This window comes from Erpetoichthys calabaricus, chromosome 2, assembly GCF_900747795.2.
Source record: "Erpetoichthys calabaricus chromosome 2, fErpCal1.3, whole genome shotgun sequence".
Taxonomy (NCBI): domain Eukaryota; kingdom Metazoa; phylum Chordata; class Cladistia; order Polypteriformes; family Polypteridae; genus Erpetoichthys; species Erpetoichthys calabaricus.
Genome location: NC_041395.2, coordinates 165,732,933 through 165,754,537, shown reverse-complemented (window position 1 = coordinate 165,754,537; position 21,605 = coordinate 165,732,933). Strand labels below are relative to the sequence as shown.

Below are 21,605 nucleotides of genomic sequence, written 5' to 3'. Positions count from 1 at the left end.
TGAACGGATGTACATATTAAATTTTTATCCCTAGAGTATAGTACTACTTTGGGGACTCATTTTTATCCTGGGACCAGTTCCATTCATATGCCACAATTTAAAAATTGAGCTTCAGAATTCCATCATGGTAGGACATCTCTTGAAGATTTGAAGCTGATCCAAGGTCTGGTTGGCCTTCAGTCTTAATGGCTTAAGAAATTATTGCCACCACAGAGCTAATCAAAATGGAGAATTGAACAGCCATCACATGGGAGATAGCAGACAGTATATAGTAATTAGTTATGGGTCAATTGAATCCATTCTCAATAAACACCAATGAAATTCAAGGTCCAATCCAGGGCACAGATTTTTTAAGATGTTGACCGTTTAGTTTGTCTTGATTATATGCATCAAAACTAGTCACCTGCATATTAACTAGTCAGTATTACACTGCTTACGTTATCTGCAGTAGTTAATCAAAGTACTTAAGAGCAATGCCACAGCTTGCACTGAATGGCCTACAAAGGCTGTTTTGCTCCATAAAACTATGGATTTAAAGAAATGCCATACTCACCCCTTTTCCAAGAACAGGCATGTGATTACCATGTGTTCCCAAGTCTGAGCAGCTGTCTCCGTATGATGTTATGTACAAAGAATGAAGATAATCAAGTTAGCTGCTGAAAACAAAACATTGTATGTGAGTATCATGGAAAAGTTTCATGAGTAACAAGTGTATTTAAATGGGTCAAAACCCATTGTACTTGTATGGTATGAGGAAAGCTGCAGATGGCTAAAATTGGAGCATGAAGTGTATGGGCATACCATGCCCATGGAGTTGGAAGAAGCTGCACAAAAACATGAGAACAAGGGCTATCAAGTTAGCCTTAAATATTTATATTAAAACATGTGTGTAGTTGAATGAATATGCTATATGCATGTTTGTACTGTATTTGATTCTTTCTAAATTTTATTGATTTCTTACTTCTTTGCTTACAGTGTATCTGTAAAGCATTAAGCATTTATTAGACTCAAACATTATTCCTCAAAAGTGAAAGCTGCAAATGAAAACTGTAGCCTTCAAATGAATGTCAAACATGAAAACATGGCCCTTCACAAAAATGAGTGTTCAATGCAAATGCAAAGATATATAATCAAACAGAAAGTGGAGCTGAACAAACTGAATTATTCTAACTTTAATACTCAAACTGGGAGAAAATCACTTGCAATTGCTTGAACACTGTTATTTTTCCTTTTCCTTAGCTATGTTTATTTTTGCTTTTAGAATCCAGAAAACATAACATTTTATATAAATAAGACAATGTGAGCCTTTTCTTAGTTTGCAAATTTGCTAAATGTTGCATTGTAATGGTTTTTAAGGATTTCCTTCTTATTATTATTTACTTAACAGAAGTCTTTATTCAAAGCAGCATAATACAGTCCATATTTTATATCACATATGATTCAATTTTATTTAGTCTCATTATCTACTAATGGTATTATAGTGTTCCACATGTTGTAAGACTAATTAAATTCATTATTGTTTTATCCTTTGTCTTTATCTTGTTCCTGGATGTGTTCATAATATCTGTTTTTTTGGCTTGGCTTCTAGCAAGTTATCAGACTCTTCTTTATAAAATAATTATTGAAAAGTTGACTTTATCCTTAAAAGCTTCACAGTTTTTTTTTTTCCTTTGTTGGAAGGAAAACATAATTTCAGGATTCTCCACTTTTTTATGGAACTTTTGCATTGATAAGTATCTCTATATTAAAATAAATCTCTGCTTATTCACTTTGCGCATGACAAATAAAATTACTCATTTTAATCAACATGTGTTTGTGCTGATAATCAGTTCATTCTAGCAATCGACCTAAAAGCAAATTGTTAGGCTGTTGCTCACACTAGGCAGCGAGAAATTCCAGGCAAAATCAATTGTAGAATGACAATGTAAAGTTCTTTTCTAAACAGGATATGTACAAAATAACAACAACATTTATTTATATAGCATGTGTTCATACAAATTATGTAGCTCAAAGTGCTTTACAAGATGAAGAAAGAAAAAATGAAAAATATAAAAATAAGCCTTGGTGATACTAAGTAACATAGAATAAAGTAAGGTCCAATGGCCAGGAGGACAGGAAAAAAAAAAAACTCCAGAAGGCTGGAGAAAAAAAAAACAAAATCTGTAGGAATTCCGAGGCCATGAGACCACCCAGCCCCCACTAGGCATTCTACCTAACATAAATGATCTCAATCAGTTCTCATGGTTTTCAGGCTTCATGTGGAAGAAATTAGATGGTGATGGTCATGTGGACATCAGGTCTTCAATTCATCATTGTAAGGACTGCATGGTGCTTTGATCGGGTGGTGGTGGTGCAAATCGCCACCACAGAAAACCGGAAAGAGAACAGCAGAGAAAGTAGGGATTAGTATGGATTGCAGAGCCATGAAAAAATTATAATTAAATGCATATACAGAATATCAGGGTTACACTAAAATTAAGCTAGAAGAAAGCCATATTAAAATATGGGTTTTTTGCAGTTTTTTTAAAATGCTCCACTGTATTAGCCTGGCGAATTTCTATCGGTAAGCTATTCCAGATTTTAGGTGCATAACAGCAGAAGGCTGCCTCACTACCTCGTTTAAGTTTAGCTATTGGAATCATAAACAGACACTCATTTGAAGATCTAAGGGTATGATTTGGAGTGTAAGGTGATAGGCATTCCGAAATATAGGATGCAGCGAGATTATTTAAAGTTTTGTAAACCGTAAGTAGTATGCAGTAAGCATAAGCAGCATAAACATCCTCTAATCTGTAACATTTATAAAAACTGTTATTACTTGATATTGCCTGTAGAGATTTTTTCACTGCAGTGATCTAGGACTGTGTTTCTAAAATAAGAATTTCTGTCTCCCCTTTTCATTACATTGTACAGTACTGAACATTTGGATAACATACATCAGCTTTTATCAGCAATTGTGGAAAAGTTTCCAATAATAGTTAAAGAAAAAAGTAAGTAATATGACATTTTTTCCTTTAAGTACATAAACTTTATTTGTGGCTAACCTACTTTGTAGAGCTGTGAAGTCATTAAGTTACTTTCACGTTCACCATTTTTTATCTCCATAGTGATAGTAAACAACATTTTTCAGTTTCTTTTTAGCTGAAAATAATAATTATATTGCAGAATGTATTCATTTAATTATGTTGTAAAAATTTTAGAAATGTAGTCTCGCAATAATCCAAATATTTTCAGTGTATGTTGTTGCGAACAGTTTTCAAGGAAGCATATACTGTAAGTGGACCTGCATATTTACAAGAATCTATAATATTATATAAATTAATATACTATATACTATAGTGGTGTTCAAAAGTATTCAATCCCTCGAAAGGCATCATCATTTTCTGCATGACCAAAGATTTGTACACATTTGTCCGTTCATTTAACAATACATTCCCATAGTCAAAATAAACCATTTTCTGTAGATATGTAACTGAAGAAGAAAAACTCAAAAGTTTGTGTTTGCATAAGTATTTAAACCTCTGTGCTTTGGAAGCTCCAGGTTACACAAATGACAAATTAATCAAAAAAACACATTTTAAAATATGTTGCTTTTCTGTACAAATATTCCATGTCACAGGTTCTTGATTTAGTACCGTAGAGGTTTCTATGAAATCATTTACACTTTGTATTTGTTATACATGGCATTTTGCTTTAATAATTACGACAATCACATTTTGAGGTAAACTTTTTTGGAAGATAATAGATTTTCAGTTTGGAAAAGCCCTTTGTATATAATTGTTTCATTTTCTGATTATCTACAGTGAAGGATGATAAAAATGTAAAAGTACATTATTTGTCATTGTCATTGTTGCACAGATTGGGCAGAGTAGTGTGGTAAATAATAAGACTTTAGGGGTTTTCAAAACTAGATGCAATGTTAATTTTTGAACAATTAAGTAGGTTGGACTTACAAACTTTGTTGGGCTGATTGGCCTGTTTTTGTCCACATTATTCTAATGTATGTATTTATGGGTGATTCTGATCAAAATGGCATTATTAATACTGTGGGTATGAAGAAGAAAGTAAACTTTTAAAATGTATAGAAGTAAATACATTTAAATTCTTTTGTAATGTTCTACAGAAACCTCTGGTAATTTGGAGTAGTCAGTATACTTCTGCATTTTTCTAACATGAAATTAATATTTTATTGTATTTTGGTAAATCAATTTCTTGATCACAGTACTGTATCATTTCTTGTATCTCCTAAACTTTGACTATTTTATTATTTCCTAGCAGATGAGTCAACTCCTTTCTGTGCCATGTCTTTAGAGCAGTATTACTCCTGGAATATTGGAAAAAGAAGAGCTGCTGAGGTTTGTTATAAAATAACTTAGTATATCATCATCATGTACTTGAACTTTCTTCAGTGAATTTTCAGAAAGCAAGCATTAACGTACCTTCTTCCTGTACATATATTTTGTTTTATTATAGTTATATATAGTTATTATAGTTATATACTATAATATGACTTTGAAAAGTATATATATTATATATACTTGTTATATTAACTTGTATCTGTAAATGCAAAAGAACCTTTATATGCAGTTTTTGACCTTACTTACAATATCCCCAAATATGGTATTTGAAAACAGTTCTTTTTCCCATTGAAAAATATAAAAATACAGATGGAAGAAGTAAGGAAACATTTATGAGCAGTTAAATGTTACTTGTCCAGGTGTGTCACATATATACTTTTATCCCTGCATATAGTGCTCACTTGTATTATTTTATTTTGTTTTATCCAATTATTTTTTATTTTGCCTTTATTTAGCCAGGATAATCTGTTAAACACCAATTAGGAGTTACAAAAATAACCTTTTGAAGTGTTTCAGCGCATTAAAATTCCAAATACATTAAAAACACAAATTTAAATAGAAATGTTAAATATCATGAAAAGATATCTTTACAGGTACAGTGGATATAAAAAGTCTACACACACCTGCCAGATTTGTAGATTTTATGTAATAAAAAATAAGTAACTACTATTTGTATGTTGTATGTGTTTTTGTATGTTTTTTTTCCCTTTTTCACTAAACAGTTTCTGATTTGTTTTCACCTTTGTATAGACCGCAGTTTTTCAATAAAGGTGGAATAAGTTCAGACAGGATTTATCTTGGTTTCATTTTTATATTACACAAAATCTGCAATTTTGGCAAGGGTGTGTACACTTATCCACGGTTTATTGACAAATTATTAACACTTGTATTTTCTTTAAACTGACATGTAAAGAAAAAAGTGAAAAGCTTAAGTTTTCTTTACTATTTTGAGTGTAAGAAAAAGAAACCACTTGTGTTTAAACTTTGAATTTTTGCAACCTCTGATCTGAAGTGTGTCTGATTCTCTGTAGGCATTTCCTTGTGTTTTACATAAGATCAGAAAACTCTTGCAAATTGATTTTATGAAAATGTTAATCTATTCTATGATTTTTCTGAACACTGAATAAATTAAGGTCATTTATCAAATAACTGGAAGGTAATAATGAACTGAAGTAGAGCTATCCAAATACAGTATACACTCACCAGCTACTTTATTAGGTACACCTTGCTAGTACTGGTTTGGATCCCCTTTTGCCTTCAGAACTGCTGCAATTCTTCGTAGCATAGATTCAACAAGGTGCTGGAAATATTCCTCAGGAATTTTGATCCATATTGACATGATATCATCAGGCATTTGCTGCAGATTTGTCTGCTGCACGCATCCATGATGTGAATCTCCTGTTCCACCACATCCCAAAGGTGCTCTGTTGGATTGAGATCTGATGACTGTGGAGGCCATTTCAGTACAGTGAACTCATTGTCATGTTCAAGAAACAAGTTTAAGATGATTTGAGCTGGAAGTAGCCAACAGAAGATGGGTACGCTGCAGACTAAAAGGGATGGACATGGTCAGCAATAATACTCAGGTAGGTTGTGTCATTTAAATGATGCTGAATTGGTACTAAAGGGCCCAAAGTGTGCCAAGAAAATATCCCCCACACCATTACACCACCACCACCTTCCTGAACCGTTGATACAAGGCCAGATGGACCATGCTTTCATGTTGTTGATGCCAAATTCTGACCCTAACATCCAAATGTTGCAACAGAAAACAAGACTCATCAGACCCGGTAACGTTTTTTCCAATCTCCTATTGTCTAATTTTGGTGAGCAAGTTGTCTTGTTTCCCTCATTTGCCTGTTCTTATCTGTCAGGAGTGGCACCTGGTGTGATCTCCTGCTGCCTGTTGTCCATCTATTTCAAGGTTCGATATGTGCGTTCAGAGATGCTCTTCTGCTTACCTCAGTTGTAACAAGTGATTATTTGAGTTACTGTTGCCATTCTTGAAACATTCCGGCCATTCTCTGACCTCTGACATCAACAAGGCATTTTTGTCCAGACAACTGCCACTCACTGGATATTCTTCCTTTTTTGGACCATTCTCTGTAAACCCTACAGATGGTTGTATGTGAAAATCCCAGAAGATCAGCAGTTTCTGAAATACTCAGACCAGCTCGTCTGGCACCAACATGTCACATTCAAAGTCACTTAAATTACCTTTCTTCCCTATTCTGATGCTCAGTTTGAATCTCAGCAGACCATCTTGCCAATGTTTACATGCCTAAATGCATTGAGTTACTGCCATGTGATTGGCTGATTTGATTTTTGTGTTAACAAGCAGTTGATCAGGTGTACTTAATAATGCGGCCGGTGAGTGTATGTAATTAAATAAAGCAAAATCTTTTGAATGTGTAGAGCTCATACAAATTAATTACTTGTTAATGCTAAGGTTACTGCTAAGGTCAGTCTCACTTTTAGTTTTCTGCAATTGGTAGATGTACAGGTTGGTGGGCATTTAAATTCATTAGTTAATGGACCAGAGAAAATCACATTGTCTGATTTTTGAAGAATTTATTTGCAAATTATGGTGGAAAAAAAGTATTTGCTCAATAACAAAAGTTCATCTCAATACTTTGTTATATACCCTTTGTTGGCAGTGACAGAGGTCAAACGTTTTTCTGTAAGTCTTCACAAGGTTTTCACACACTGTTGCTGGTATTTTGGCCCATTCCTCCATGCAGATCTCCTCTAGAGCAGTGATGTTTTGGGGCGGTCGCTGGGCAACACGGACTTTCAACTCCCTCCAAAGATATTCTATGGGGTTGAGATCTGGAGACTGGCTAGGCCACTCCAGGTCCTTGAAATGCTTCTTACGAAGCCACTCCTTCATTACCCGGGCGGTGTGTTTGGGATCATTGTCATGCTGAAAGACCCAGCCACGTTTCATCTTCAATGCCCTTGCTGATGGAAGGAGGTTTTCACTCAAAATCTGATGATACATGGCCCCATTCATTCTTTCCTTTACACGGATCAGTCGTCCTGGTCCCTTTGCAGAAAAACAGCCCCAAAGCATGATGTTTCCACCCCCATGCTTTACAGTAGGTATGGTGTTCTTTGGATGCAACTCCGCATTCTTTCTTCTCTAAACACGACCAGTAGAGTTTTTTTCATCTGACCATATGACATTCTCCCAATCCTCTTCTGGATCATCCAAATGCTCTCTAGCAAACTTCAGATGGGCCTGCACATGTACTGGCTTAAGCAGTTGGACACGTCTGGCACTGCAGGATTTGAGTCCCTGGCGGCGTAGTGTGTTACTGATGGTAGCCTTTGTTACTTTGGTCCCAGCTCTCTGCAGGTCATTCACTAGGTCCCCCCGTGTGGTTCTAGGATTTTTGCTCACCATTCTTGTGATCATTTTGACCCCACGGGGTGAGATCTTGCGTGGAGCCCCAGATCGAGGGAGATTATCAGTGGTCTTGTATGTCTTCCATTTTCTAATAATTGCTCCCACAGTTGATTTCTTCACACCAAGCTGCTTACATATTGCAGATTCAGTCTTCCCAGCCTGGTGCAGGTCTACAATTTTGTTTCTGGTGTCCTTTGACAGCTCTTTGGTCTTGGCCATAGTGGAGTTTTCAGTGTGACTGTTTGAGGTTGTGGACAGGTGTCTTTTATATTAATAACGAGTTCAAACAGGTGCCATTAATACAGGTAACAAGTGGAGGACAGAGGAGCCTCTTACAGAAGAAGTTACAGGTCTGTGAGAGCCAGAAATCTTGCTTGTTTGTAGGTGACCAAATACTTATTTTCCACCATAATTTGCAAATAAATTTTTTAAAATCAGACAATGTGATTTTCTGGATTTTTTTTGTCATTGTGTCTCTCATAGGTGAGGTATACCTATGATGAGTATTTACAGGCCTCTCTCATCTTTTTAAGTGGGAGAACTTGCACAATTGGTGGCTGACTAAATACTTTTTTGCTCCACTGTATATCAGCACTGAAGGCCCTAATAAGATATTTAAGCTACATTTACTTTCTCTGGTCCATTAACTAATGAATTTAAATGCCCACCAATCTAAAAGGTTTTCACTTTTTCCTATATTGATATTATTGCTTAGATAAGGTGGTCTCATATGAAAATTTCTGTTTATTAAAACAATTTTATGCCACTTTCTACAAGTTCATTTTGAGTGTTTTTCCATCAATACTTATTCGTATGTTAAATGTTTCTTTCTCATGTGTTGATGTTCATGATTCTTTCAAAATTGCTGTGGTTACTCTATTACTTAAAAGTATATTCCTCATAATTTATGTATCTGTGGATTATTTCTTATCTAACTTTCCTGTGTAAAGATTTGAGCTTTTTACCATTTAGCTACAGTTTCATAAATCATATAACAATATTTGTTCATGGATATCTACGAAAAGCTCATAGTACTTGGTAGTGCTGGGCGGTATACCGGTTCATACCAAAAACCTTTTTTTATTTTTGTTATGATACGGATTTTTCTTATACCGCAACACCGGTTTAAATAGCCTAAACAACGTTCAGAACATGGCGCAGCAGGAAACTGTTTAAGAGGGGACCTTTTTCACTGCTGCACTGCTAAACTCACATGCAACGGAGTACATGCGTTAGTGGAGGTATTGAATGGTGAAAATAGACAGAGAACATTCTGAAACTGAAACTGTAGCAGAGGATAAAGTTGAACATGATGACACAGAAGAACTTTTTCCGAAAAAAGGAGCTGTGTCTGTTGTCTGGAGATACTTTAGTTTTAAAAGGTTGGATGTGGACCATAATGTTCCAATGTGTGAATACTGTTTCTATACTACTAGATAATACTGCAAGCCAAGTTGTACTTGTTTTATTTTATTTTTTTCCCCAATAATGTGTAATGTACCTGGGCACTGTGTAATAGTGTGACGACTTGTTGAATTTATTCTCGACATTTCCACTTTTTTCTCACCAATTATGTCGAGATTAAAGTCGACATGTTGACTTTATTCTTGTAATTTTTCATTAAAGTTGAATATCGTAAACTAAACTTCATCTTAAAATGAATGTTTAATTTACTAGATTTTCTCAAACTCCGTCATAAGTTATTTAGCAAATTAAATGCTTTGTGTTAAGTGTTCCCTGAGCCATTGTAATCTCTACGTGCTTCTTAAACTGACTTCCTCTTGTACTAAGAGGAGGCACAGGCAGCAATCACCACACAGATATTCCTGCTCTCTGAATATTTAGAATGCTAAGATAAAAATACTTGATACCATTTTCATGATGAAATGCATTAAAGCATTTATTAATCATGTGGGGGCACGGTGGCGTGGAGGGTGCACTGCTGCAGTTCCCTGCCTTGAATTTGCATGTTTTTCTGGTGGGTTTACTCGGTGTGCTTCAGTTTTTTTCAAAGTCATGTAGGATGTGGGGTTTTGATACGTTATACACTAATCCTTCCTCGATTGTGGGGGTTGCGTTTCAGAACCCACCGCGAAAGGTGAAAATCCGCGAAGTAGAAACCATATGTTTATATGGTTATTTTTATATTGTCATGCTTGGGTCACAGATTTGCACAGAAACACAGGAGGTTGTAGAGAGACAGGAACTTTATTCAAACACTGCAAACAAACATTTGTCTCTTTTTCAAAAGTTTAAATGTGCTCCATGACAAGACAGAGATGGCAGTTCTGTCTCACAATTAAAAGAATGCAAACATATCTCCCTCTTCAAAGGAGTGCGCATCAGGAGCAGAGAATGTCAGAGAGATAGACAAAAAAGCAAACAATCAAAAATCAATAGGGCTGTTTGGGCTTTTAAGTATGCGAAGCACCGCCGGACAAAGCAGCTGCAAGGAAGGGAGCAATGTGAAGGTAGTCTTTCAGCATTTTTTAGAGGAGCGTCCGTATCCTCTAGGCCAGTGTGTGAACAGCCCCTCTGCTCACACCCCCTCTGTCAGGAGCAGAGAATGTCAGAGAGAGTGAGAGAGACAGAGAAAAGCAAACAATCAAAAATCAATACGTGCCGTTCGAGCTTTTAAGTATGCGAAGCATTGTGCGGGAAGCATGTCGCTTGACAAAGCAGCTGCAAGTAAGCCCAGCAAGGAAGGGAGCAATGTGAAGGTAATATTTCAGCGTTTTTTGAGGAGTGGCCGTATCCTCTAGGGGTGCGAACAGCCCCCGTGCTCACAATATATTTGAGGAGTTTTATTTAATACGTAATACGCGCTCTGGTTGGGTAGCTTCTCAGCCATCTGCCAATAGCGTCCCTTGTATGAAATCAACTGGGCAAACCAACTGAGGAAGCATGTACCAGAAATTAAAAGACCCATTGTCCACTGAAACCCACGAACCAGCGAAAAATCCGCGATATATATTTAAATATGCTTACATATAAAATCCGCGATAGAGTGAAGCCGCGAAAGTCGAAGCGCTATATAGCGAGGGATTACTGTATTAACCCTGCTAGTGTATGTATTGCTCTTATTCACCATGCAATGTGCTGGGCGCCCTGTTCAGAATTTGCTCCTTACTCGCACACGATGCTTGCTGGGATGGGTACAACCCTGAATGGATGGCATAATTAAACATGTATAATGAAGATTTTTTTAAAAGTTCTGAACACTCCGTGGTCTAAGTTTATAACTAGTTTTAATTTTGGAAAGATAGGAACTGGGGGTTTGGTACATCAGACAGAGACAGCATGCATGCAATAAAGAAAGCCCGCTCAGAAGAACATCCACTGAATTCTGTGTTCGTGTCTCCGACCACCAGATCACGAACCCAATATTTACACAATATTTAAGTTAAGCCTGTGCGATACCCATTCATACATCAAGTTTTTTGGAGCCTCATCACACCTGCCATAAAGTTCTCTACACTGAACGTACACCTGGGGACCCCTTACTGTGAGGGAGCAGAACTACCGCCACACTACCGTGCATGTTTAATACCGGCTTTAATGCATTTTATCATAAAAATTTATCTTAGCATTCTACATTTTCAGAGAGTATGAATATCATTAAGGGAATGTATTCTGTGCGGCGATCGCTGCCTGCGCCTCTTAGTGCAAGAGGAAGTCAGTTTAAGAAGCGCGTAGCAATTAACAACTGGGTCGGGGAACACTTAACACAAAGCATTTAATGTGGTACATTAACTTATGACAGGGTTTGAGAAAATCTAGTAAATTAAACATTGCTTTTAGGATAAAGTTTACGACATTCGACTTTAATGACAAACTATGAGAATAAAGTAGAAATTGTTGACTTTATTCTCGACATATAGTTTTTTTTTTTCTTCACTGTGTCCGTATTTTTTTTTTTCCACCGAGGCCCTAATACGCTTCCGTAGGGCTGTACCACAAATGGCATTATAAATGCTAGTTGCAGTTTTATTATTTATGTATATAGCTTAGCTTGAAGCAAGGTCCATATTAATGCAGTTTTCCTTAATGATGGTTCAGTTGGTAAAAATGTCATCAGCAAGTTTTATTTTATTTTAATTTGGTGAATACTGTGTAATGCACCTGGGCTTGAAGTCTTGGAAGTAATAATATTATTACTGGAAGTTGCACTATTATTTAGTTTATTGTTATTATTTATTAGTTTAAATATTATGAAGTTTAATGATGGTAAAGTTGTTTAAAAAGTCACTTTATCGAATGTTAACATTAACAAAGTGTAGTTGGTTTACAAAAAATATTTACTATTTATTCCTTTTCTAAGACATGTTTAGTGCAGTACAACTTTTGACAAGCACCTCTGGATATTTTACTAAGTCTAAATGCCTCTCTGGATGGTTGAAAATATGTTGTCAAAATTTTAGTTTAAGTTGTTTACAAAATTTGTTCAATAAAAAAGGTTCTATATTTTGACTGCATCTGTCATGCAATGTGATTTCTTCTCTTCATTAGTGCCACCCCCTTGAAAACTATCACTTTATGGAGCCATGCAAACCTGTATTAATACTTGTGTGCACATTAAAATGTTTTTTTTGTACAATGTACAATTCTCATGACAGTGGAGTAGGTTATTCTTAGCCAGTAATTGCGGCGGAAAATGTGGTTAACATCCACCCATGCACGGGAAAAAAATACAGTCCAATATTATGAAACCAGTATAATTTTGAAAAATGCCGTGATATAGAATTTTGGTCATACTGCCCAGCACTAGTACTTGGGTAGCTTTGGTGTGAATATTATATGATCCTTTTATGAACTGTGAATTGGATAGAGAAGCACATTATACATTATCAGTCTTAAAGATATCATCTGAAATGTTTGTTTTTTTGTTTAAGGGGATTGTTTTCTAATTTGTCAAAGCATAGTCAGTTTTGTATCATTGTTTATTTCAGTTCTGCTGCCATCACTCTTTAAATGGGTTTCCTTGATTTTAGGCTGCTTTTTATTCTAATGCATTTAGGCAGCATTATTTAGTATTTATGCTGATGATATACTCAGCTTTATATAAGACCTAAAAAAATCTTTTTAGAGGTCACTGCATTCTTTCTATTTTAATCAAGTGCAGATGTGGATAATTTCTAGTTTCTCTCACATGAATGTTTAACCCCAGTGAGCTTTGTCGTGTGTTTCATTAATAACATTTTGAGAATGTGTCATACAAATGTGGCGAAACACCGATGGAACCCATAGAATTGTGTAATAAGCGCTGATTTGCATGGAGTGTCTTTTAACATGCCATTATACTTGCCATGTTATTTTCATTTGGGTTGAAATGGTAACTTTACAGTATGAGCCTTGTCAAGTAATGTTCACATTTCAAAATTAGGTGAATTAGACAAAAAAACATACATTGTCACCTTACTACTGAGTTTGCAGCACTGTAAGCCGCTCCACTCACAGACCTCCATTCAGCAACATGATGATATAATGGTTGCACAGGCTGAGGCATAATTCATTTGTACTAAGGTAAACCTTTCTTTTAGGAAGATAGCAAGGTTTATGGATGCAAAGAATAATGCTAATATAAAAAGTATTTATTACTGTCATGTGGACGCAAACAACTCATTAAGTCCAGGAGGTTGTGACACTGAGGATGAGTTGTTTCAATCTGAACAACAAAGTGATCCACTTGAGGAAAAACTTTTTCGTACTGGCAACAAATAAACAAAAACTTTACCATAAAAGTGAATATAAATTTCCTTTTTTACCAGGTCTTCTAATCTGCTGGGAGGTAGTCTAAATAGAAGAAACTGTGTGCTTTCAGCCATGTCTTGTTGCCAGGTGGCAGAAATAAATAGCTGCATAGAAGTGTGCATGTTTGTGAAGAAAGCAATACACTAACACACCAAATTTCAGGTTAACAAGATGCAGTGTGAAAGCAGATTAGTTAAGTGGAGGTTGGCACAATCGAATAGGGATTCAGCGTCTGCAAAGAAACAAAGTATGGAAGCTCCCTTGGTTTACATGTCTGTTTGTTTAACTTGGGATTCTTGCTACCTTGACACTTGACCAATGTAAGCACCCCAAAGCACGAGTCTAAGTCAATTTAAAGAGATAAATATCAATTTAAATTGGATGTGTGTAGGTATTGTCCGGAAGTTTTTCTAATTTGCAACTTTTGCTATGTTAAGCTCTCATTTCATACTACTGCAGTAGTGCAAATTCAGCACATGGTAACTCCTTCATTTTAGTTTGGAATACTAATACTTAGAATATGGTTTCATTATCACTGATCATCAGTTTTATATTTAGCCAGTTTGCCTGTATTACTTGACTGTGTGGCTGGATATAGCCACTGAAGCTATTTTGAAGAATGGCACAAAGGGGCTATTCTGTGGGTTTTAGGCAGAAAAGTGTGCTATTATCCTCTGGTGGTCACAATATATTCAACACAGAAAGACCTTTGACCTTATTATTGCCATCTTTTCTTTAATAACCATTAAAAAAGGTTCTAACCGTATACTGCAATTGCCTTTCTGAGTGATTAAAATTTACATTTTAGGATCCTGGTGAACATATTTGTCACAGTTGCCCAGTGTGTCTTTTTTATAAAGTTCCTGCAAAAGTTCAGAACTGCAGTTTATAATTTGTGTGTTCTGAGAGAAATTTATATAGGGCATATGCTTAGGGCGTAGCTGAGATGTTCGGAGGATAAACATACAAAATATTTTAAAATTACTGTGTGTAAAGTTGATGGAAATGCCAGAGCATGGCACAATTGCAAAATTCCTTCAGTTTCTTCTCAGACACCAGAGAGTTCTCATTCCTCAAAAAATTCTCTTTTATTTGGATGAATAGTTTTATGATCTGTGGGTTCTCATTAATTCATTGTTCACATAAAAGTTATACTTGTTTATTTTCTCCTTTAAAAGATATTCAATGTTCCATCCTGTTCAGACCATTTTTCAACTTCTGAAAACCTACTTTATATGGATTTTTTCATATCTAGATTATTGCAAAACCCCCATAATCGTCTTTTCAAGTGATGCCTTCTGAAAATCCAGATTTTGATACACACATGGCTCTGATTTAGTAATACCCCATTTAAAAACCATTAGCACTGAGTCCCTGTTGATCAGCACATTTGGTTTAAAATGCTGTCTTTACTTTTAAACGGTCCATTTTATCAGCTCTGTCTGTCCTCATTTTTTCAGCTTTTATTAATCCTTATTTACTCATTAGAGTAAAGAGTCACCTCTTATCTTTTCTGTCCTACATACTCTACATACAGTGCATAAGGGATGTGCTTTTACTACTAATTCTCAAATTATTGACCTCACTTTCACTCAGTACAGGCCAGGTACGGTCACTAGAATAAAGGCTGTTTTGTTTTTCATTAACATTTTCAAGATTTTCTATGCAGAATATTTAGCTAACTAGTGACAATAATTATTAATTTACATTTATTTCCTTTAAACATGTTGCATTTTTGGTGTAATGTGCCTTTTACACAGCATGAGAAATTCCTGCTGAATTGATTCTCTGAATTATCAAAGCTTTTTTTCCATTTTAGTGTTGTTTTTGGTTCATTATAGTACTGTAAATATTAAAAACATGAGTTTTACTTAAAAGAAAAATTAAATAATAAATCCATTTTTAAAATTTAAAGTCCATATTAAAGGTTTTCAATAAAAAGATTGTTTATTTTGAAAAATACTGTAGTATAATGTATACAGTACGGGTTATGAAATATCATTGCAATTTCTGACAAGGCATCATTTGGCTATGCAATCTTTAATGTAAATACAGTGGGGCAAAAAAGTATTTAGTCAGCCACCAATTGTGCAAGTTCTCCCACTTAAAAAGATGAGAGAGGCCTGTAATTTTCATCATAGGTATACCTCAACTATGAGAGACAAAATGAGAAAAAAAATCCAGAAAATCACATTGTCTGATTTTTAAAGAATTTATTTGCAAATTATGGTGGAAAAAAAGTATTTGGTCAATAACAAAAGTTCATCTCAATACTTTGTTATATACCCTTTGTTGGCAATGACAGAGGTCAAACGTTTTCTGTAAGTCTTCACAAGGTTTTCACACACTGTTGCTGGTATTTTAGCCCATTCCTCCGTGCAGATCTCCTCTAGAGCAGTGATGTTTTGGGGCTGTCGCTGGGCAACACAGACTTTCAACTCCCTCCAAAGATTTTCCATGGGGTTGAGATCTGGAGACTGGCTAGGCCACTCCAGGACCTTGAAATGCTTCCTATGAAGCCACTCCTTCGTTATCCGGGCGGTGTGTTTGGGATCATTGTCATGCTGAAAGACCCAGCCACGTTTCATCTTCAATGCCCTTGCTGATGGAAGGAGGTTTTCACTCAAAATCTGACGATACATGGCCCCATTCATTCTTTCCTTTACATGGATCAGTCGTCCTGGTCCCTTTGCAGAAAAACAGCCCCAAAGCATGCTTTACAGTAGGTATGCTGTTCTTTGGATGCAACTCAGCATTCTTTCTCCTCCAAACACGACGAGTAGAGTTTTTACCAAAAAGTTCTATTTTGGTTTCATTCCTTTTCTGGATCATCCAAATGCTTGTCTAGCAATCTTCAGACGGGCCTGCATATGTACTGGCTTAAGCAGGGGGACACGTCTGGCACTGCAGGATTTGAGTCCCTAGCGGCGTAGTGTGTTACTGATGGTAGCCTTTGTTACTTTGGTCCCAGCTCTCTGCAGGTCATTCACTAGGTCCCCCCGTGTGGTTCTAGGATTTTTGCTCACCGTTCTTGTGATCATTTTGAACCCACGGGGTGAGATCTTGCGTGGAGCCCCAGCTCGAGGGAGATTATCAGTGGTCTTGTATGTCTTCCATTTTCTAATAATTGCTCCCACAGTTGATTTCTTCACACCAAGCTTCTTACCTATTGCAGATTCAGTCTTCCCAGCCTGGTGCAGGTCTACAATTTTGTTTCTGGTGTCCTTTGAAAGCTCTTTGGTCTTGACCATAGTGGAGTTTGGAGTGTGACTGTTTGAGGTTGTGGACAGGTGTGTTTTATATTGATAACGAGTTCAAACAGGTGTCATTAATACAGGTAACGAGTGGAGGACAGAGGAGCCTCTTACAGAAGAAGTTACAGGTCTGTGAGAGCAAGAAATCTTGCTTGTTTGTAGGTGACTAAATACTTATTTTACACCATAATTTGCAAATAAATTCTTTAAAAATCAGACAATGTGATTTTCTGGATTTTTTTTCTCATTTTGTCTCTCATAGTTGAGGTATACCTATGATGAAAATTACAGGCCTCTCTCATCTTTTTAAGTGGGAGAACTTGCACAATTGATGGCTGACTAAATACTTTTTTGCCCCACTGTAGATGCTGTGAAAAAGCAAAGATTTCATGGCCAATACAAGATATTGAAAAACTATCACTTGTTTTAAGTTTGAAAGTATTTTATTGCTATAATCATGAAGTGCAATTATTTTACTTTGTATCAGTTAAAATCTAATGTGCCAAGCTCCACTAACACTGAATTTAAATTTCTTAAAAAATACTTGACCCTCTTTAAATCCAGTTTCATAAAAGTTTTTATTTCTTCCAACTATGTGAAATAAGTGTGTGAACTTTGCTCCTTAAAACCAACCACATCCTATAAAGCAACCCACCCAGTTGTGCACAAAATTAATTAACTATGTCTTCTTAAAGTTGTATTTAGTAGAAGGACATGTTTAATTTACATGGCATGATGGCCAGTTTGGAAAATGTCAGAATCATTTCGTTGATTTTTTTGTTTCTTTTTATCGTATAAAAAATGAGCATGAAGTAACTGTGAGTTAGTTTTTGTCGGTAATTACATGTTCGGTGGCAGATAATAAAAAAAATATGTTTATGTCTCCCCCTTCAGTGGCAGCGAGCTATTGCAGTTAAGAAAGTTCTTCATGAGATTTTGCAGAAATCACAGAAATTTGCCAGCATAACTCCATTCAAAACCAAACAGATTGTTACGTGGTGCCGCCATCGTGGCTATACACCACCAGATACTGAACTTCAAGGCAATGAAGAAAATTCCATTGAAGACATCTTGACACAGATTGACAATGAACCAGGTAATATGTATGGATTTTTAATTATAAACTTAGGTTACTAAACATATAATAATAACTGAAAAGGTATACATTTTATTGATTGTTACAGTATTATAATTATAGAGTACCAAGGACTAGTCTCACAGAGCCATACAACTGGAGACAACCATGAATGAAATGGGCTTAAAAGTGGGTGGGAATAATTAGATGGTTTACTGAGTGTCATATTTCTAAACCAATCTAACACCTCATGAAGGAGTCACTAGAAGTAAAGGCAGTGATTTTGACCTGCAAAGACCAATGGTGCCATTGTAAACCTGGTCAGACAGAGAGCAAGCTTCTGATTACAACTGAATGTCTAATGCTGAGAAATCTTCTAAAGGACCCCTATTAAACATAAAAAATTTGTGTTGCATGTGCGGAGAGCACATTGCATGTGTTAAAAATAAACATAACCTGTTATAATGGGAAAAACCTTTCTGTAAAATCAGATTATATAGTTGCATTCAAAAATATCAATTGCCAGTGGTAACAATGAGCAATACGTTGTTGCAGGTGCTGTGTGTGCTGTCTGTTGTTCACTGTTACGATGATGGTGTTAAAGTTCATATAAGGTTGAAAGAACTGGCAGCTACTTTTGCGAAAAATTGAAATACAAAATATGCATATGATGTAAACAGTGTGTCATACTCCAAGGTGAAATGAAGAATTAAGACAGCTAGTAAAGAAGAAAACCACAGGATATGTTGATGTCGGTACTTAAAACACCCAAATCAGTAAATGTGCCTAACATTAGCAACTAGTAACATCATTAGTAACTAGTAACATCACTCCACAAGAACCACAAAGGAGGCTGCATCAGCTTTCTAGAAAAGCTAAACATATAATTTAAGCAAGTTAATATTACTGTATAACTGGAAATGCAAGCATGCCGTGCTAGAATATAACCACAAGCATTTTAACACGTAGAATATACATAGCCCCCAGTGGTTCTCTAAACACTATTTGCTATTTTTATGGTATATAGTGATGTAATAGTCAAAATGAGAGAAAGATATCATAGCAGACAGAAGCACTTCACAAACTCATGAAGCCGAGCACCTGCAGCGGTCTAATCATTTAAGCTTCATTTACCTTCTGCTACTGAGCTTCTGAATTGATAACTGCAATTTTATCTTTCTATTTTCTCTCAGTGTCAAGTCTTTTGTTCTATTTCTTTTTCTATCTCCCTGTCCTTCAGTAGTGATTTTTATATATTATACTAATACATGAGTAGAAATGGGACACTGCCATCCTGAATATTTAAAGTGCACAGACTGGAGGAAATTGCCAGTGGGTTATTAGGGACAAACCTTGTGGATGGAGCCTTTTCAATGCAAGATATCACATCTTTTCACTACATACCTTTAAGAGAGCTGCCCCCAGAAGTGTGTTCTCATTCACGAATCATTTCTGGCTCTGCAACGCTAACCAAGGAGTAACTTTTGAATGTGTAACTAATGGCTGTTTTCCTAATATCGTCAGTTCTGTATGATTCAGTCTAGTGTGATCACTCTCGTTCTTTTTTTTCTGCCTTTAGAAATCTTCTGTATATTCTTAATCATACAAGTTAGCTTTTTGTTTCTCTAAGTGGGTTTCTTATTTTTATTTTGCTCAACCTATTGATACAGAAGGTTTTTTTTTGTAATTGTTTTATCATATAAAAATTATCTTTGTGTTAATTTGTGTGTAAAATATATTTACCGAATGCAGGTGTTGGATAAATGGACTTCAATCGAGCATCTCTCTCAATAAACTTCACAACTTTATTCTTGTAAGCAAAGAAAAAGATATATGGAAATGTCTATATGCTCTAGCACTGAGGAAACCTTTAACTGTTGGTATGATATTGATTTGGAAAAATAGATAATTCATTAACAAACTATATTGGTACATAATAACCTACTCTTTTTAAACATTTTTACATATACCTTAGTGTTTTTCTAGCTATTGCAGCAATACTTTCTAAATAATATTGCATTCTGTTGCTGATTAGCTTCAGCTGTACAGAATGACGAGTGTTGATGTAGTTGAGAATAAACACTTTACCATTTCACAATGTTAGTCCAAGTTAGTTCAGCAGTACTGATAATAATGGAGGCTGAGGGAGAAAAGAAATATTACAGTTGGCATAGTGTCACAGATATTCTTAAAGTAAAATCTCAATAATGAGTAAATTAGAATAATTCCACCAACCTCATATTGCATAAAATGAAAGACCAAAATCTTAGCATATTTAAGCATAGCAATGTTCTTACTGGACAACTGTGAAATCATTGCTCTAACTTTGCAGAACTGTATTAAGTCTTTAACTGAATAAGCTAGCTGTACAACTGACAATTTTCTAGTGGGTTTTGTGGTATTAAGTGTAACATTTTCCACTTTATGCACAAGTGAACAAATTAAAGACGACTGAATATACAACGTATGATTTCTCCAAAATAATCTGTCCCTGGCTTGCCATTTTTGCTATCTTTTGCTCTGTACCATCTGGACTTTATTTTTTATACTTTATTATAACTATTGAGAAGCAACAGACTGAGCACAATGTCCTCTCGTCATAACAATGAAAATTCTGAACTGCATATTATCTCTTGTGCAACCATCTCATGAAAGGAGTATAAAAGTATACTATATAACTGTCAGAAATGTTAGTGCACAAAGTAACAGGACTGTCACTTTGATCAAGTGCAATTGTGTAACTAGTTTTAAAGTTTTAATTGTCACTTTTAATAATCTCCATGTTTATTGTTCTTTTTAGAGTTCCCTTCCACATATGATACTGCTGATGATCTTTGCCAGAGGTTGGAAAATTTGCAAAAGCTTTTGAAGACTGAACAGGAGCCTGAAGATGAGTTTGTGGATGTTACTGGAGTAAAGGAAATGTCCAACACAGAGATCAAGCAGGAAAAGGAAGAGGAAAATGAAGAAGTCAAATTCTATATGGGACTCTCGCCCTCTATGGAATATGTAAGAGAGTCTGCTGAACAGGTAAAAATAGTTACATTTCTATTTAATAAAGCTTTTTGAGCCAAGAATTTCAGGAATAAAATTACCATTCTTTTTACGTTGGATTTATAAAAAAAAGTTTTAAAACAATTTTTCAAATATTGCTAATTACCAGCTGTGTTACCCGGCATAGTTTGGTAAATTTCCTAAGGTAATTGGCCTCGGCTATAATGCTTAGGGTTAATCATATGTACCAAAAGTACTATGTAATTAACTAAGTACCTTTCTGTAGATAGATAGATAGATAGATAGATAGATAGATAGATAGATAGATAGATAGATAGATAGATAGATAGATACATACATACATACATACATACATACATACATACATACATACATACATACATACATACATACATACTTTATTAATCCCAATGGGAAATTCACATTCTTCAGCAGCAGCATACTGATAACAATAAATAATATTAAATTAAAGAATGATAATAATACAGGTGAAAAAAACAGACAATAACTATGTATAATGTTAAATATTAACGTTTACCCCCCCTGGTGGAATTAAAGAGTCGCATAGTTTGGGGGAGGAACGATCTCCTCAATCTGTCTGTGGAGCAGGACAGTGACAGCAGTCTGTCGCTGAAGCTGCTCTTCTGTCTGGAGATGACATTATTTAGTGGATGCAGTGGATTCTCCATAATTGATAGGAGCCTGCTGAGCGCCCTTCGCTCTGCCACAGATGTTAAACTGTC

General features: G+C 35.6%; 1 protein-coding gene across 4 annotated transcripts in view; it reads left to right on the top strand.

Moving 5' to 3' along the window:
- The window catches only part of yeats2 (YEATS domain containing 2), a 162,800-nt gene that overhangs the window by 123,749 nt on the left and 17,446 nt on the right, over positions 1–21,605 (top strand). For 3 of the 4 annotated variants that reach the window (XM_028825680.2, XM_051922874.1, XM_051922872.1), the window contains 4 exons: positions 2,914–2,990; positions 4,276–4,355; positions 17,667–17,868; positions 20,648–20,877. In XM_028825680.2, coding sequence (XP_028681513.1) covers positions 2,914–2,990; positions 4,276–4,355; positions 17,667–17,868; positions 20,648–20,877 — 589 coding nt within the window. The remainder of the gene's footprint in view (positions 1–2,913; positions 2,991–4,275; positions 4,356–17,666; positions 17,869–20,647; positions 20,878–21,605) is intronic. The other variant, XM_051922873.1, reaches the window with a different exon arrangement.